The sequence below is a fragment of the Hippopotamus amphibius genome, chromosome 9 (assembly GCF_030028045.1).
Source record: "Hippopotamus amphibius kiboko isolate mHipAmp2 chromosome 9, mHipAmp2.hap2, whole genome shotgun sequence".
Taxonomy (NCBI): Eukaryota; Metazoa; Chordata; class Mammalia; order Artiodactyla; family Hippopotamidae; genus Hippopotamus; species Hippopotamus amphibius.
Genome location: NC_080194.1, coordinates 25,552,420 through 25,571,208, shown reverse-complemented (window position 1 = coordinate 25,571,208; position 18,789 = coordinate 25,552,420). Strand labels below are relative to the sequence as shown.

The 18,789-nt window shown below is 44.7% G+C and overlaps 1 protein-coding gene across 11 annotated transcripts; it reads right to left on the bottom strand.

Annotated features, from left to right (window-relative positions):
* Positions 1 to 760: 760 nt before the first annotated feature.
* Positions 761 to 17,483, bottom strand: E2F8 (E2F transcription factor 8). 11 transcript variants are annotated; one of them, XM_057750114.1, is made up of 15 exons: positions 17,232 to 17,483; positions 16,369 to 16,602; positions 15,916 to 16,043; positions 13,665 to 13,943; positions 13,153 to 13,309; positions 10,790 to 11,104; positions 10,405 to 10,566; positions 8,588 to 8,725; positions 6,875 to 7,078; positions 6,473 to 6,560; positions 5,686 to 6,217; positions 4,268 to 4,300; positions 2,182 to 2,314; positions 1,670 to 2,064; positions 761 to 1,295 (listed from the first exon to the last, which is right to left on the bottom strand). In XM_057750114.1, the coding sequence occupies exons 3-15, from the start codon at positions 15,928 to 15,930 to the stop codon at positions 1,113 to 1,115; spliced, it is 2,634 nt and encodes an 877-aa protein (XP_057606097.1). In that variant the 5' UTR covers positions 15,931 to 16,043; positions 16,369 to 16,602; positions 17,232 to 17,483; the 3' UTR covers positions 761 to 1,112. The 11 variants fall into 11 exon arrangements, 10 of the variants coding, with proteins under 10 accessions (XP_057606097.1, XP_057606098.1, XP_057606096.1 ...); XM_057750115.1 differs by lacking the exon at positions 16,369 to 16,602 and adding an exon at positions 16,169 to 16,345; XM_057750113.1 differs by lacking the exon at positions 16,369 to 16,602.
* Between the last annotated feature and the right edge of the window lie 1,306 nt (positions 17,484 to 18,789).

Genomic DNA, 18,789 nt, shown 5'->3' with positions numbered 1-18,789 from the left:
AAGGTACATTTCGTTGCATAACCAGGGGAATAAGGAGATGCACGCTTAACACATTATAGCTCGTTCCTTCTCTTGGAGCTCATGATGGGTTTGATGTGGTAGCTCCTTGAGTGTGGATGAAATTAAAACTCTTACTGCTACTTGCCCATCCCTGGAGCTGGGCCATTTGGAAAGTGTGGAAAGAGGACTGTAGCTGCAGCCCCTCTTCTGTCGACAGCGGGAGGCCTGGGGTGGATGCTGGCCATGCCAGGGCATGGTAGGGAGCCCCCCAGCACGCACCTCTCATTCCCAACCTCCCAGGGTGTGGTGGAAAGCACACGGGACTAAGCCGGCTGTCCTTGGCCAAGCAACAGCGTCTCTGAAGCCATTTTCGCTTCTGTAAAAGCAGAGTCACGTGGAGGATCAAAAGAGGGGGAGGACGTAGGGAATAAACTTGGCATATTTAGGGGAACCCAGGATGTATTCTCCGTACTAAGAATTTGCCTCAGAGGTTCGAGAACTTTTCCTTTTCTTCCAACAGGCCAAGTGAAAATGTTAAATACATTTTAGAAAAGTTTTAATTTGAACAACGTATGATTAAAAATACATTTTATAAATAATTTTTCCACAGACTTGATTAAGGATTGTTGCGAACTTTACAAAAAGACACACTGCAACAACAACAGCTGAAAGAAATTACAAAAAATAATACTGCCCTCCTGTTTAAAAAGACAACATTATACATCACAGTGTTTTCTTTGTGCAAAGTTGAAGAGAGCACTAGGTAAGACCTGTCACAGATCCACTCAAAGGGATGTAAACTTTAACATTACTTGGCATAATAGTATAGGCAGAGCTGGAACAACGAAACCTTTCTCCCTAGAAGTTAATATACCTTAGTTCAACATTTTACTTTTATTTTTTAGCGCTGATGGCTGAACTTAGCTTAATACAAATATATATTTATATGTGTGTATGGATATATATAAGTAGGAAAACAAGTGTCTGTTTTGAAATTAAGTAAACCCCCAATGTATTTACAGTATTCTCGGAGAACATGTTCTCCACATCAGTCTGAGGACATCTTCTCTGTTAAACCACTCTAGAAAACTGAACGAAGCCAGATCTGTCAACTAATGGACATCCTCTGTTGAGACTTCCAGTTTTCGCTGTGGGACAAAGAGAGTTCCTACGGAGGTGTTATTAGCACCATCGAAATCCACGCAGGAGGAGCCCGTCGGCTTCGTTGGTCCCCCTGGGGTACGGAAGAAGCTTTCGGCCACTAATTGGGACCCTTTGGGTGTCACAGGAACAGGCTGATTGGAAAGAGAGGAATGGAGAAAAGTCAAACCCACATAGACAGGTACGCCGGGCAACCTCAGAAGCGTGGACTGGAAGGATGTGTCACACAGTGGGAGCCTTTTGTGCCCTGAGATCTGCCAGGTGAGCCTAGATGAGTTTCACATTCTCAATTATTTCTGTTAAGGTGAGACCAAAAGCTCATGATAACCCCAAATATGGACTCCTTGGGCATTTTTCCTGGGTTTGGAGGGAAGGCAGGCCTTTAATCTCCTCGCTCCTCTCCCATCCTTTCCTTCTTCCAGAGAAGAAAAGCAAATGTGAGTCTCCCATGATACTGATATTTGGGACTTTACAACCTAAGGAAAAAAATAAATGGAAATACTCTCACCTGTTGTGCCCCTGTCACAGCAACTGATTGTCCATTTGTTTGGTTCTGGACCAGGACCGATGCGTCATACTTGGTGGCCCTTCCTTGCTGAGTGCCTGCATTTTCTGGTATGACACTAACAGCCTCTATTCTTGGAGACACGGGAATGGTTCCGGGTGCAGGGCTGGTGGACACCTGCACACCGGGAGAGATGAGGCCCAAGTGCTGCAGGGTGAAGTTTACAATGGCTGAGCTTGGGTTCTGGACGGGAACGGGGTGGCTCGAAGTGAGAGCCGGGCTGTTCCCGACAGGGACGGCTGCCATGGAAGTTGGTGAGACCATTAGCTTCAAAGGTGTTACATGAAAAGAGGGAAAATTAACAGCAGTGAGTTCGGATGATGTCACTGGAATAACACCTGGAAAAAAAAGGGGGGAGAATATCTTAAAAGCACAGGCATTTGTCTGAGAAGCATACCAGGCTTGAGTCTACTTGAGAATGACCCATGTTTGAACAGCGTTCTACGTACACTCACCTGCAATTGGGGAGCTGTAGATCCTGTGGTTTGGGGAAAGTGTACCTGAGTTTTCTTTATTAGACAAAATGGACTCTGCCCCCAGGGTTGAGCACTGGGTGAGAGGGATTAGATATCCTGATGGGAACAAGGTCTAGAAAACAAGGAGGAAGGGTTTATTTTACACACAAAGACAGGAAGAAAAATGGCCATGGGCCTCTTCTGGGACTAATATCCCTTAGTGGGTCTTTGTCTCATCAGACCAAAGCCTCCAAAGGTATGGGCCACAGGCAGGCCAGCTCTACGGCTCCCTGAAGACAATACCCCTCCCTCTCATTCCAACCCTTGTCCTGAATAATACAAACCATGTGTTTCTTAAATGCCATCTGTTGTCTTAGGAAGTGTCCTAAAGCTAGACCGAGTCTGCTTAAGGGCAGGATTCACCCAGCACCACCCCCTACCCATCCACTGACATCCTAGGTCCTGCTACCAGACTTCTTGGTAGGATGTGGTGTTGTCAGAACAAGTTTCATGCAGCTGGACACTGTAAAGGCACTGCTGTGTTATCATCTGATTGTCCTTGAATTATGTGGGATGGTACTTCCCAAAGAGTATTCTGAGGGACCCTAGTTCTATGGGATGCAAGCAGGCACTACTTGAATCATAATCAAATATGTTTGGGAAATGCTGAATTAAACAAAGGGAAATGGTGTCTTTATGAAAGAATTTCTAAGGGGCTTTTATGACAGCATGCATTGTAAATCTCCAAGGGGGCATTTGTCATGTAACAGGCTATTCAGCAACTAAATTTTTGGTAGTATTGGTATTTAAGGAAAATATTTTAAGAAATGTTGATTTAGAGAAAGGGAACGCCAAACCATAGTCCAAAAATACAGCCTCATGACTCATTTTTGTAAATAAAATTGGGCATAGTCATGCCCATTCATTTATGTATTATCTATAAATGCATTCCTATTTTTTTTTTAATACAATGGCAGAGTTGAATAGGTGCAACAGAGACCATATGGCACACAAAGCCAAAAACATTTACTATCTGGTTCTTTACAGAAAAAGTTTGTTGACTCCTGATTTAGAATAAAGGAATTATGTAACTATAGTTTTCCCTGGTACTTTAGGTTCTAATGATACCAAGCAAACAGTCTTATGATATACAAACAAAAGGGCAGGACACCAGGGTTCAAAAATTACAGATAAAAAGGAGAACTAATTAATTCATATTAGATGCCCAACTGTCATGCAGCAAAAGCTTTAGGGAATGAAGTTACATTCCAAACCGAAATGGCCAGAGTGTTGGGTTGTGTGTGTCCAGACCATGTCTGCTGATCACTGTACTTTTCCAAATAGAGAGAGCCTACATGGGTGGCTGAGCCGCCTGAAAAGTCTGCTCAGTCTTACCAGGAGCAGGACTGGTAGAAGCAAAAGCAGGTCTTGTAAACTAGGGGCCCTCCTTTTATCTTCCTCCAGATCTTTCTTCTCGCCATTGTCAAAACAACAGTCTATACTTTGATCTAGCTGTTAATAGATCTGGTTAGAATCCGTCATGCTAAAGAGTACCACAAACTTTCAATTTTGTTTCTTAGATGCTTGGTTCTATTCAATATTTTTACTAGGAGGTTCCTTGAAGGCTGTCACAAAAGAGAATTTTTAAGGGGTAGATTTAGGTATTTTATAAGTAGCTGCTGTTGGCTATCTTTAATCATGATATGTTTTTCTGGTTGCCAGTTTAGCATTTTCAAATCTCCAGTGAAAACTGTAATACTCTAATAATAATTATTTTTCCATTTCCTACAAACTACAGTCATCACAAAAATTTTTCACCTATAATGCCAATTCCTTTTTTTAAAAAAAATTAGAACTATTAAAGAAGCAAGATTAAAGAATTTGACATATTTCAACTTGCACGTCTTCTCATTGAGCCTACATTACCACTCTTATCCCTCTTCCTATGGCACTATCCTGTTTTATTTTCACCATATTTCTTATCATTCACTACATGCTATGTTTGTGTTTATTTGTATAGTGTCTTCTCTCCACCCCTAGGAGTGCAGATTCTCAGTAAATGTTTGTTGAATGAATTAACACTTACATCTCTCACTTTCTTTGTTCTGCTCAGTCCATGCTAAAAAGAAATGGTCAAAATGAAATCAGAGATGAAAAAAGAAGCAGGGGATGTGAAGAATCTATCCAGTGAAAACCCTAATCCTGAATAACTAAGTGAGCAACAGGAGACCATTATTAAATCATACCCATTGGCCCAAAGAGATTATGGACCTCCCAGAAAATCGAATCAAGCCAAAGCCTTATGATTTCCCCCCTAGCATGTATATTAGATGCAAACTGGTACTATGCTAAGATAATGGATGTTTTGAACCGTTACCAAGAGGCCATCCTTAGGGAAGATTTGACAAACTCTAAAGCCTCTTTAATAATAACAGTTACAGATAATACCCTTCAGCTTCTATGGTGCCTTAAAAGGATCACAAACCCTTTTACATATAACATCATGTAATAAATTCACTTAACCTTGCAAAAACTGTAATATGGCCCTGGGGCAAGTGCTCAAAAACAACCACCCCCAAAGGCAGGTGCTGGGCTTGGTTTTATCCAGAGCACAGGGCTTTACACGCAGTAGATGCTCAGGAAAAACTGGTAGAACAAATTCTTTATAGATGTGGAAAAATAAGATGTAGAGAAATAAATTAACTTCAGTTAACAGCAGGGACAAAATGAGAGATTAAGTTTTGCTTTCATGTTTAGTGGTGTTCGTTTATTCGATGACGCTGTCTTTCATATATGATTGTCCTAAGGGAGGAAAACAAGATAATGTATGTAAAAGTGCCTAATACTTCTGCCATCTGGTATGTGGGTAGGCATCCAATAAATGTTCATTCCTTCCTGAGTTAAACTCCATCTAGGAAAAAAATTGTCTATAACATCAAAATCTCTAGAAACCAATGCATCAAATATACCTAAAATTTGCCAAGCTAAGTTTGATTTTTCTATTTGCACAAAATAGAAATTTTGGTTTAAATTTTAGGTAGAACTTAAAAACAGGGGGAACAATTTCTCTTCTAGGCAACAGATGCCGATTATATAACATCAAACAAACATCAAGTAATGACTCAGAAAGCAGGAGTTAAAGGAACCCTATGCGTTCATCCATTCATTTGGGGTCACGTCTGCTTGTAAATTATTTAAGACTTTCATGGCAGGTGTTTGCATTCCAGTGTGTGTCGGAGAAATGGACTTAAGGACAACCACCTGCAGTGCTTTAAAAAGAGAGCAAAAAATCCCTTCCTCCAAAGGTTAAAAATGTCCCTGCCATCATCCCCATCAGGGGATTAAGCTGTCTGAGGCCTTGTTTGGATTATGGGGATACTAAGGAACAGTTCCCTGTTTTCTGAGAGACTGCTCTTTGCTCTGGTAAATTTCACAATGCACCAGATTCTCTCCTAATCAGCTGGGGAGTTCCTAAAGCTTTGCACAGTTCAAGGCTGTACTTACTGTGGAGACATTTTCAACTCCTTTCAGGTCTTCTTTAAATCTCTTTCTGGAACCACTGTCCTCAAGCATGCTTGCCCTCTTTGAGCCTCTTTCTCCAGCAGCCTCCCTGTCTCGGTTTTTTATACCTTGTCTCTCCAGCCCTGGCGGCAAGCTTCCAGGCCTGGCGGAGGCACTGGACTTTGGGGCATCATTGGCTGTGTTCTCAGTGGTGGTATCAGTGGAGTCTTTTGATCTTGTAGCGTTAGAAGAGGGGGTGGGGCAGACTGTGGGGCTCAGGCCTTGGGGCGGGGTCATTGTTTGGGCCTGGGTAGGCTGCAAGTAGATGGCATACGATGGGCCCGAAGGGGCCTGAGGTAGGATCACGGGCACTGCCGATGACAACGGGCTGGGGATGAGGGGAAGCACCCCCAGGGGCTGGATGAGGGATGGTGCTGTCATCTCCAGCTCAGCATTTGCTGGAGTGTCCAGAGGGGCCACTGGTTTGCAGTGCACAGATCTTGCCAGTTGTACTTTCACTTTCTTTCTGGGTTCACTAAAAGACAAGATTTAAAACATGATACAATGGAAACATATGTTCCCTAAAATGTTCTACCACTTTAGATTGCCCCAGATAGAAGCTATGCTTTTATGAAACTAGCAGATAGTTTCTGTAATGATTCCGTACTATGAGTTATAGAAAAGATTCTCTCACCAGTTGCCAAGGCTAGAGCCTACTGTTACATAAAATAAGTAATTCAAATGATGCAACATAAAGTAATGCATCCTGTTCCTAAAATGTGTTGCCTACCTTGACTGCTCTTCTAACTGCATCTTGCAAATAGCTGCGAGCTGAGCCATTTTACTTGGGAAAGGTGCAGAATTCTGAGAACCCTCAGCTGGTAAAATAAAAAGAAGGTGGGGGAGGGGGTTGGTCAAAGCAAAAGAATAAATATTCACACAGATGAAACATCACTAAGGTCAAAGGAACAGAAAACGTGCACCGCCCCCCCAAAATCACACAGCAGGGAAATGATAAACCCCCACAAACCACTTTTTATCCTTTAATTCATATATAAGTTAGGCTTCAAGTGGGTTTGGGACTACGGAGACTGAAACCATTCTCTAGCAAGTCCCGAGGGATCAAGTAAGCTAAAAAGTCAGATAAAAAGGAATTCTTCTGAACAGAGCCCTGACATGATTGTAAACATACCTTTGTTGGTTTTGACAGGGCTACTGGGGGCAGAATTTATCTTTCTCCGATCACTTTCTATGCTCTTTACCAGTTTGATGAGGGAAGGGTGTCGAGTGAAGTTTGGTTTCCCACGTGTGGAAAAGAGGTTTTTGGCACAGTTCTCTTTTGAAGACCGCCTTACTTCCAAATCAGAGGGAGCAAAAGGAAGGACTGGGCTGAGACCTGAAACAGGAAAGGGCAGTGTGTTTATACACGGTTGGTTCGGCCTCCTTCTGGGGTATGAGGGCAGAGTGTGATTCTAAAATGATTTTAGGAATTAAAGTGGCAATAGTTAACAGAGCATCTACTATGTGCCAGATACTGTTTTAAGGGCTTTACCTACGAAACCTTATTTATCTTATTAAATGAAATCTGGGATAATATTTCACACTTTAACATCTCTGAAAGCCATTTTATCTTATAACCAGTGGTGTGCTATAGTGTGATTGTTACTGGTTTTTCTTTCATACTGATAAATAAAACACTGTGCATCTCAGAATCAATGGAGACTGAATCTGATGAAACCTCACTGCTATGGACTGAATGTTTGTGTCCCTGCCTCCCGCTCCCCACCCCCCACATTCATATGTTGAAACCTAATGCCCAATGTGCTGGTACTGGGAGGTGGGGCCTTTGGGAGACACACTTGAGGGCGGAGCCTTCTTGAATAGGATTAGTGCTCTTCTAGAAGAGACCCCACAGAGCTCCCTAGTCCCTTCCACCATGTGAGGTTACAATGAAAAGACAGCTGTCTAGAAAGCAGGTCCTCACCAGACACTGAATCTGCCGGTGCCTTGATCTTGGACATCCTAGCCTCCAGAATTGTAAGAAATAAATTTCTGCTGTTGATAAGCCACCCAGTCGATGTTACTCTGCTATGGCAGCCTGAACAGACTAAGACACTCTCCGCAACTTCGGTAGGTACTTCTCAGGAAATGCATCCCCGTTTCAGAGACACTTCAGATGTTAACTAACTGACCCACGGTCTCTTAGCTTGTAGACTGTGGGCCTGGGATGTGAACCTGATCAGTCTAGCCCAGAGCCGACACTCTGAATCCCTGTACCAAAGGACCTCTCTCTGCAATTATATCCAAAATCACAATAACCTCGCAAAGACTCCATTGTTCTTCCCACTTGTGGGTGAGGAAATAGTCTTGGAGAAGTGACCTGCCCAAGGCCACACAGCTGATAAGTAGCAGAGCTGGGACTGGAACCTAAGCTTCCCTCTGCTTCTACAGCCCATGTTCTTGCCACTTTCCAGCACTTCTGTGTGGGGATCTTGATGGAATGCAAAATGTCAGAATCCCGTTGCTGAGATGGAGACTAGAATATTGATACTGGAATGAATTAATTTCATATTCTCCACGTGCACAGACTCTGTTGTGGTCAGTGAGCAGCATAATAATGATGATAGTAGTATCTTAAGTTTTGTGATGATTTCAACTTTCTCAAATCCTTTCACATACAGATTCTACCTCCTGCATGGGGCATGTGGTGGTTATGGACCTTGGGGTGCTGATGGAGCCAAGAGCTAAACTTTCCATATTGGTACTCATCTTTAATTGTCTTTTCAATCACTTATATATGTTCTTTCCATGCAGGAGTGTGGCTAGGAAGGGAAGGGGAGACTATCTCCAAAAGTGTGTTAATTCAAAATAATGAAGCAATGAATGAAAGAAAACAAAAACATACCACTGGAATTTGGACTGATTTCTGGGCCTGTCCATTTAAAAGCTGGTTTTCGGCCTCTTTCCTCCGTAACATGAACTTTCTTGATAAGATCCAGGCTACTTAGAACATTAGCTATGTCATATAACCTCCTAATTTTTGCTGGGGGAAAAAAAAGTACAGACATCCCTTAATGGAATAATGAAAGATCAAAGGACTTTGCTTCATAAAGACTTCATGTACATTCAAAGAGTTCTCCTAACCATCAATGTCAGAGAAAAATGTGACTCTTCTTAAGTTATTCTAGTGATACTGCTTTAATTAAAACAACAAAAATAGTTTTAAATATTGAAAAGACTTAGTTATTGCTGATACTGAATTTTGAAATGACAAAAGCACATGTTGGAAAAGTTGACTCAATGAGATCACCGTATTGGGAATCATGTTACAGATTTTCTAATAAAAAGTTACCATTGCTGGGCATCTCCTATGAGGATTCAGGAAAATTTTATGAACAAATAGAAATAAAGCATCAGTGATAAATGTATTGATTTCCTGCTTGTGATGGTTTATAAAAAGATTTATTTAATAATATAAGCATGGAAAATTCTATAGCCCATCAAAATTGATAAATTTTTATACTGTCCATATGTCATACGCAAAGCAGAGATTTGTTAATTCTATAAATCTTACATATCTTGAAAAGTTTTGTTACAAAAAGTCTGCCTTTACTTCAGCTTGACAGTACAAAGTTACAAATTGAGCCCCTCCTTCATAGCCATGCCAGAAGGTTCTCAATTCCCTGGGGATTCAGGAAATTACACATCTGTAGTTCCTGGAATAGTTTCCAGGGCTGTGACTAACCCGTGAAATGGAGAGCTGAAAACTGCCTGATGACTCAGAGAAAGCAGGCAGCCCATCGGTAGTATTGGGATGTGTTTTCTGAAATGACAGATCTCCCGAGCCCACTGCCAGCATTGTTGCCTTAATCTCTATTCACTTTATCGTTATAGAGACACTGTCAACCTGGGGACGTCTGAATATACTTGCATGGGACCAGTACGGCTTCACAGGGATGGGAAAGCATCTGTGTGACAGCACCCAGGCATCCCCCCGGCCTCTGCTGTGGCTCAGGGCAGCTCTTCCCCACCAGTCAGCCGGGTCCCGAGTGACCCATGTCCAGGCCAGCCTCATGCCCTACTTGGAGGTCAGCTAGTGCCCTCAGGGGAGATGGATGTGCACCAGGCCCCTCCCCATCTGCTGGGCACTCCTTTCCACACCCTCTCTCTACTCCACTTTGTGGGAGTTCCTGCAATTCTTCTAGAGGCAAAGGCAGAGAGCTGTGTTAGGGACCCAACCTATGGTCTCTTTCCAACTTAGAGCAGGTATTCTGGCTAAAACCACTCTTTCAAAATTGCAAACCAACAGTGCTGCAGGTCACTCCTGAGGACAGTGTTAGAAGTAACTTACACCCTCAAATATGAGTGTCAGTGGAAAGGGCAGAGACCTGGGTTCCAGGCCCACTTTACAATTTACTGCTCACTTAGACTTCAGGCACTACAGAGTCTACATGTGTAAAATGGAGATAATGTTACAGTAACAAAGGAGGTAACATTTAAGGAACTATATAAGCGCAGTGTCAGATAAGAGTAGTTATATACATAGATTTGAATCCTCCAAGTCAGCTCAAGCAGAATCATCATGGCTTCTGGGGAGAAGTGAAGATAGAGAAGTGTTACTAGAGATGATCTGTTTATATAGCAAATATATTTGGAAATCAGTTAATAACTGAGATTTTAGTAAGAGTAGGTCCAAAAGTCCATGGCCGTCGTGCCACTTACTTTTAAACTTGCTTTTATCCAAATCTTCCACATGGTCCTCCCCAATTAAAATCTTGGCAGCAATTTCCAGGCTTACTATCTGAGGCGTTGACACCAAAAAGAGCATCACAAATTTCTGGCTCATCACTCTTAAAGACTTGTCTTTGCGGCTGTTTACAGAGGCTTTGGAGAAGGAAGAGGATTAGAGAATTAAAATTCATGAAGGGACAAGTACTTTCTAAAGTAACAGGCTAAAAATACCACAACCTGATCCCACGGTTGAGTTGATATGCAGCATTTTCACACTAAAAGCAGCAGTAGCTTTGAGAGGGGTCCCCTAAGGAAACGTTCCTTTAGACCTCCGAGAGGTGCCCTGCTGCCTGAGCGTTCCAACACCAGCTCTCACCTGCACGAAATTCCACTCCAGGGAGTTCGACAAAACACATGTCTGGGTGTCCATTTTGGCCAGTGTTTGACTTGATGATCGGATCCTCTATCGTGTAACTCTTACTAAAGTCAAACTCTTGTTCATATTCTTTCTTTTTGATCATCATAATCTGCTCGGCGTACTTGTTCTCTTCCCCGACGCTTTTCAACGTCCCAAGGGTTTGGTTGAGGTTGTGTCGCCCGTGCCAAGTGTACCTGTTTTTGGCAAGCCGGCTCACCATGTGTAGACTCTCTAGGACGTTGACGATATCGTAAATGCGACGGCGCTCGACGTCTGCAAAGGACGAGCAATTGTACCTTACGAGGATCAGATTTTGTAATATGGATAGAATTGAATACCTTTTCCTTCCTGGGATTACTAGTCAGTAGGTTCTGGATTATATAACTGTATGCACAACAAAGAGTGTGAAGATGAGAAAGGCATGTCCCTGCTCTCAAAGGGTACGAACAGTGAATATGAATTAGAAAGTTGACATTTATTGAGGGCCTCTGATGTGCCATACAGGTTTAGGAAACTTTTACCCTAAACTTGTGAGGGTAAATGATGACGAGATAGAGGCTCAGGCTGGCTAAGCTTCTCACTCCAAGGCACAGAGCCAGTAAGTGGCAAAATCAAGTCTTCAGTGCCCCAAATCCCACATTCTACACTCCATTTCTTATATTAGTTCCCAACACAGAGACACAGACACACACACACACATACACATACACACGGCTGTCTTATGAAAGGTACAAGGTGCTGAGATTCCTTGCTGTTCCTGGAACTTACCAGATACGATCTTGCCTGAGGGCCTTTGTGCTGGGCTGTTCCTTCTGGCTGGAATCCCTCTCCCAGATGTCCTCATAGCTCCCCACCTCGATTCTTTTGAGTCCTGGCTCGGATGTCACCCTCTTAACAAGGCCTGACTTGACCACTTAATTTAAAATTGAGTTTAAAATTGCAGGACTTCCTAGGTGGCGCATTGGTTAAGAATCTGCCTGCCAGTACAGGGGACCCAGGTTCGATCACTGCCCCAGGAAGATACCACATGCCAGGGAGCAACTAAGCCCGTGCACCACAACTACTGAGCCTGTGCTCTAGAGCCTGTGAGCCACAGCTATTGAGCCCATGTGCCACAACTACTGAAGCCCACGTACCTAGAGCCTGTGCTCCGCAACAAGAGAGGACACCACAATGAGGAGTCTATGCACCACAATGAAGAGTAGCCCCTGCTCACCACAACTAGAGAAAGCCCACGTGCAGCAACGAAGACCCAACACAGCCAATAAAAATAAATTAAAAAAAAAAATTGCAAAGCACACCCCTAGCACTCTGGATCCCCCTCTACCTTGTTCTACGTTTTCTTTATTCCATAGCACATATTACCTTCTAACATATATCGCACCCTTTGAGAGCAGTAATTATTTACTTATTATGTCCTTTGCATATTATCTATTGCTCCCACTAGAAAGCAGGCTCCACAGGAGCAGGGATTTTGTCTTTCTGTCCACTGATGTTATCCCAGCTGCTACAACATTGCCTGGCACATAGCGGGTGATCAATAGATACCTGCTGAATTAAAGGGTACATCCTCCACAGCTATAGTGAAGTGTATATGAAGAGATGAATCTAAATGTCATATTCTTAAAATATAAAATGAAGTTGATATGTATTAACATGTATAAGAAGGGCAAAACTTTCTTCACGGGGTGATAGTCATATATTAAAATATCCTGTATATCTCTTTACAGATTCAGATTACAGTATTTCCGTGACTCCAAAGGTATTCCAAATTTGCCACAGACTCCTTTCTAGCTGTAACTGGATTTGCGTCCATGAAGTGAGGAGTAAAAGGGGGCCAGGGGACACAGTAACTTTTGGCAAATGCAAAACAATCAGAAAATGCACTGGTCCTCAGGATAGTGCTGAATGGCAGGGAGGGCTAAGGCCCTGCTCCCAGGCCCAGAGGCGGATCCTCACTGTACACTGTGAAGAAACCATTGTGTAGTCTGGCTCCTCAATGAGAAACAAGAAGCAAGTTCAGAGTTGTAGCTGTTTATGAAACAAGCCATAAAACAATGTTGCCTCCCTTTAAAGCTTCAGAGCTTTCCAAATGCAGTCAGAGCAACCTCCACTGTGATTTTCTGCTTCTGTTTTAAGACTTAACTGAGACTGGAAACTATATGCCATTATTCTTAAATGGATAGGGCTTTACAGATGGATAATTTTTGTGTGGCCTTGTGTCATGACAAACACTGGATAGATGAGCATGGGTCTGAAGGAGGAAGTCTATGAAGTCCCTTTAATGAGTCACCATTTTGGTGAGCTCTTTGCATACTTACTAAGTTCCTCGGCTACTTCATCAAGACAGATGTCATTATTCAAAGCAGGGTTGGGATAGTTGGGATATCGAGCTAAGAACTTATGACACAACAATCCTAAACTTTTCTCTTTTCGACTTGGTTGGGATTTCTCATATTCGTCTCCAGATAAGTGTTCCTACAAAAAAGAAAGATGTAAAATAATGTCTTATTCGGAAAGATTTATTGCGGGGGTGTCTGCACTCAGTGACTAACACTTATGCACGAGGTTTGCTTCAATAGCTACAAAACTGGAAAGAAAATGTGTGGAGCCAGGATCAACTGCTTGACAGATCTGAAAGGGAAGACGTTCACAAGTAAATTACAGGTTCAGCATCCCCACGGCTGTATTTCATGGGGGCCAAACCTCTCCAGTGCTCTGAGGGAGCCGATACTTTACACTGCTGGTGCTTCTGCAAAAGCTGCACATCCCCCCGCCCCCACCCCCCGCTCCCCAGATCCCCCAGTCTCCACCCAGTCCTCTGAAAACCTACGTGCAAACAATCTTTGGCCTCAGGTAATCCGTTTCTGTTGTCAAACAAACCCCTTTTCTGATCTCTGTTGCGGATCTCGGGGCTCACGGCGCTGATGAGCATTTTTAGGTTGGCCGTGGGAGTCCACGGTTCTCCCTGGGAGATCTCCTTGGGCTTGGTGGGTGTGGTTAAAGGGCCAAAGTCAGGCTGGATCTCCGTCAACACTGTATTTGCTGCAGTGGATTCTTTCAGAGGTGTTTTCATCAGTCCCCTTTTATGTGGCTCGAAAAAGAGATTTTCCTGGTTCAAAACAAGTAAATTATTAAATACACTGTAAAAAAGGATTTATCGTTTAACTTTTGACTCTAGGATTGTATAACTAGAATAGTGCTAAGGAAAAAATGCCTAGTGAGGTTTGTAGAGTTGATTAAATGAGTGACTATATTCCAGTGATCACTTTGACACTTGTCCATTCTAATAGCTAAATTTCCCATTTTTAATTTTGCAATAAAGCATGGACTTAAGGTTTTCATCGTATGTTCCAAGAATTTAAAAAGAAAACTTTAAGACTTATAGTTTAGTATGACTTAATTTAAAATTTTATTTTGAAATAATTTTAGATTTAGAGAAGAGTCGCAAAGATACTACAGAGCGTTCCCATATACCTATCCCTTAGCTTCCCTTAATAGGACTGATCATTTTAAGGGATCCCAAACTCCTTGGAGTGACTTTGACTTAGGACACTGTAACAAGTAAAGGTCTCCATGGCAGAAACCATCTCCCATTCATCTGCGTATCCACCTAGCACAATGACTGCATGCAGTGGGGTACTCAGTAAAACACCACTGACGAAGAAAAGTCAGAGAGCCAAGAAAACAAGGGTGAGGGCCAGCATATGGTCAGACTTGTTGGCAAAATCCATTGGGGAGCAAAATCCAGAGTGCCTACGAGCAGGATTTCCAACCAGAAAACTCTGCTCTTTGCATATTTAACCTTTTCACTTTACAGATGGAGAAAATTAGTATTTTCTAATTAGGTAAAATGAGTTACCTAAGATCACAAAGCTGGTTCCTGAAAGAGGCTGGACTGCCACGGTGACACAAGAGGGTAAATTAACAGCAGTTCATACTTAAGACTAATGAAGACTGTTTCTTCTACTTTTGGCCACTGGGGACGTCACACATTCTTACTGTCTGCATCTATCTTATTTTTTAAAAAATTTGATTAGGATGTTTAGTATCATGTGTTTATTAACAGCAACAACAAAAGATGTTTGTCTATAATTTACAATGTATAATGACCAGTCAATCCCCCTCTTGCATTGCTATGCATTAACTGTCTGTTTTAATGGAATACTGAGAATACATCTATATCTATTTTAAAGAAAATGCTTGGGACAGCAATAAGTGAAAGAATAGAGACTAATTCTTCAATGACTTTAGGAACAAAGATTCATGCGACTATTTTATATGTCTGTGACTCTTTAGGATTTACCAAGTGCTTTTCCATTTGTATTTTCACCCAATCCTGTAGTCTTATTCTGCAGAAGAGGACACCCAGGCTGAGAGAGGTCACACAGGAACTGAATCTGAATCTCCTCCATCCAACTATAGTGCCCTTACATGGAAGTCAGTGTGATGGACCCAAGGAGGGGACCTACTCCAGGTGGTGCACTTAAGAGGTGCGCATCCAAGAATGGGATTTTTCTCAGGGCTGCTGTCCTTTGCCTCTGACCATCAGAAGTAACAGCAATTCTCTTATTTGGCTACTATCTAAAACTTTTAGGAAATTTGCATATTTCATTTTTTTAATCTATCAATATTTGGACATCAATCAAGATACTCCCCTCCCCCAACGGACAGTGGCCCCTACAGTTAAAAGAAACTGGTGATTTGGTAGAAAATTGTCTTAAAAAGAAACCCAATCTCAAATCATGTCAAATGCCCTTTCTCAATTCCCATTGTTCAAGAATTCTCAGAAATATCATAAAGCAACAAATTTTATTATTCTTAAAAATACCTTTTCTCTCTACTTATCTCTTTGAAATTTCCACTAAATCATTAAAAACCAGAAAGATTAATCCTGGGTAATTTCCCTCTCTTCAAAAATTAAATTTCCCTTCCTTCTGGGTTTTTACAGGGGCTAACCAAAAAAGGCTAACCAAAAAAGGATGTGGCATTAGTAAGATATTGGATATTGAAAAATTATGGAATTAAATCAGGATGATGTTGCATTTAAAACTGCAAGGATGAGTATTGAAGCTAAAAAGTACCTTTTCGTTCTCCATTCTGTAAATTTCTCATACATTTAGAGTTTCTTTTAAAAGGAAAAATCTGGAGTTCCTCCAAATATCCTGATGGTTCAAGTAGTCCAGGTAGTCCAATTAAAAATTGTAATATCCTTAGAGCAAAAAAGGAAATAGAAAAATTTAAAGAAAAATAAAAGCAGGAGATCTGTTGCAAGTACCTTCATGGACGCACAGGCTACTGAAACAAAGGCTAAAAAAACTGACAAACTACATTTACATTTTATTCCGGACTAGAGACAGCTCCACGGGGCAGAGAACTCCATCAAATGCCTGTAAATTCCTTCAGTCAACGGATCCGCTGTCATGAGACTTCAAGCAACCCACAGAATTTCCAGCGACGGCCCTCTCCCACCTTTAAAGAAGGCAAACCATTCTCCAGACCCCACCGAACGGGCTGTAGCAAGCACAAGCACCCACCTGTTCACAGATCAGAGCTCGGGACAGCGCAAGAGCCCAGGTTCCGGCTAAGCAGCCACAACCCCAAGTATCTGGATAAAAATCTGCATCTAGATGCCTGAAATTCTCCCTTGACACACACGTGCCTAGGCTCAGCAGTAAAGTCTTGGGAAATAGCTCGATAGGTAACTTGCAAATTCAGTCCTTAAGCTCCAAATGTACTCTGGGCATTTAAAGAGCGCCTTATGATTAAGACTTAAAAAAAAAAAAAGACTTCCTTAAAGATGCGGCTTCCTTAAAGCGCTATGTACTCGCTATTCAGGTGGCTAGTTCACGCCACAATGTTGGACCCCACCATGGAAGGCTGATTTGCTCAGCAAGACAACCAGGTACAGTCCCCCGCCGCCACCGGCTCCCGTGCCCGCCGCACTTCCCCTTGCGCCAGGCCAACTGCCCCTCCCCTCTGCGCCGCGTCCGCGCGCTGCCAGCCGGGCAGTTCCCAGACAGCATCCTCGCGGTTTCTAGGGCAACGATTCCCGACCAATCAGAGTGCTGGTCCCGGGCCTGCGATTGGTTGGCGGCGCCAGGGGCGGGCCCGGACCTTCCGCCTTCGATTTAAAAATTTGGCGCGGAAAGGAGGACAGTGGTCGGCGCCGCCCCTTAGCTGCGCGGGGCTTGAGCGCTGGCAAACCCGCGCCCGGAACCACGGCATCCCCGCCCCTCCCCCTCGCTCGCCCCCTCCCCTCTGCGCGGGAGCTCAGCTCCTCCCTCCACGGCCCCCGGCGGAGCGAGAGGCGGGAAACGGCCGCCGCTGTCGCTTCCTTCCCGAGCCCTCTCCCGGTGCCAGGCTGGCCGGGCGCCGCGTCCCTCTGCGCCCCGCTGACCTGTCAGTTCACCTCACGGTTGGAGCCGACGGGGGCTGAGCGGGGACTCCTCCGCATCCCTTCCCCGCTCAGGCCCTGGAGCCCGCGTGTCGGGCCGTCAGTCGGTCCTTACGCCGCGCTGAGGTGGGTGCCGGAGGGAAACGCCGGGACCGGGACTGGCGGGCCGGCGGGCGGGCAGAGGGAACGTGACCGTCCAGGAGCAGTCAAGCCCCCGATTTGAAATTAACCCGCTCCCGGCGCGAGCCGATCCCGCGGGCGGGGAGGGCCGCTCCCCTCCCCCACGCCCGCTCTTCCCGGCCCCGGACCTCGTGCGCCAATCCGAGCCTCCAGACAGGAGCCGGCGGCGAATCAGGGTGCAGGCACCGCCCTCCTGTCCCGCCTCTACGACAGAGTTGGGGGAAAAGTTCAGCAACTTTTTTTTTTTGGCAAACACCCCCTCCCCTTGCTCAAAGTTGGGGAGTCAAGTTTAGTCCGCCCGGGGCACGCGGGTCGGGACTCGGGCGCTCTGCAATCCCCAGCCTGGGTCCGTCCCATCGCCTTCCCAGCCCCAAGTGCGCTCACCTGCCCTGGGGACCCCAGCTAGGACCATCACCCCTTCCACCCAAGGCATGCCTTATTGTGCTGCCCACCATCTGCCCATGGCTTCTAGAAACGGGTGTGGAGGGAGAAGCTTGGCCAACTGGTGCTCAAGTTTGATGGGCGCGGGGTCTTGGCCCAGGCATGAGAACTCAGGTGTGTGTGGGAGGAGGAGGAATAAGGTTGAAAACCCGCCAAGCCTGTTCCAGGCGTCCCCTGTCTTCCCTCTTCAGGTCTCCCACCGGCTCCTCCCTTTCCCCTCCCAGTCGTCTTCCCTCGCTTTTCCCTCTTTTTCCGGTTTCCGAGCCTGCGGCAGCTTCAGCATGAATATTGCAGAGTTCTAGGTTAATAGGGGGTTTGGGAGACACTCTAGTCCAATGCTCTGTTTTGCAGATGGGGAAACCGAGGCCCCGGGAGGCAGCGCTGCCATTGTCTGTGCCTGGATGGTTTGCCCCCTCGTTGTCTTGCTCCGCTGTTCTTTGCTTTAGAGCATTTCCCTTTTCTGGGGACCTGTGCTGGAGTTGCGGGACCGCATGTATTGGCCAAGAGCGCCTAGATCAGGGCGCCCATCTAACGACTGTTTGGTTTGAGCTCTTCCTCCTCTTTTGTAATCTCGCATCTCTTGAGCTCCAGCAAAGCTCGGGGCCGCGATCCCCTAGTCCTGTCTCATATTTACATGTGTCAATGAATCACCCAGTAGTGACTTGCAAGCGCGGGATATTCGCGTATTCCCGGCGCGATATAAGGGCGGGGCTACTGTGATACTGAGGCTAAGGTCGCCGTGCTGTAGCGACAGGCCGTAGGGCCAGGGGTCTCGGGGGCGAGCAGTGGTTCTTTCTTCCGCGGAACGCGACCTCAGGGCGCGCAGGGTGGCTGTCCCGAACGGTTAGCGCCGTGGTGTCTCGGTCCTTCCCTCTCCGCTACGCGGGGCGCGGGTCCTACCCGGCTTCAGGCAACTCGCTCAAGAACTCGCTTCCACCTG

Excerpts from the sequence above, each read along its gene's own strand:
- E2F8 (XM_057750114.1), bottom strand. Across the intron at positions 13,310-13,664 it reads AGGCCAAAGATTGTTTGCAC|GAACACTTATCTGGAGACGA; the intron begins GTAGGTTTTCAG and ends TCTTTTTTGTAG. Across the intron at positions 2,315-4,267 it reads GAACAAAGAAAGTGAGAGAT|ACCTTGTTCCCATCAGGATA; the intron begins GTAAGTGTTAAT and ends CTTGTTTTCTAG.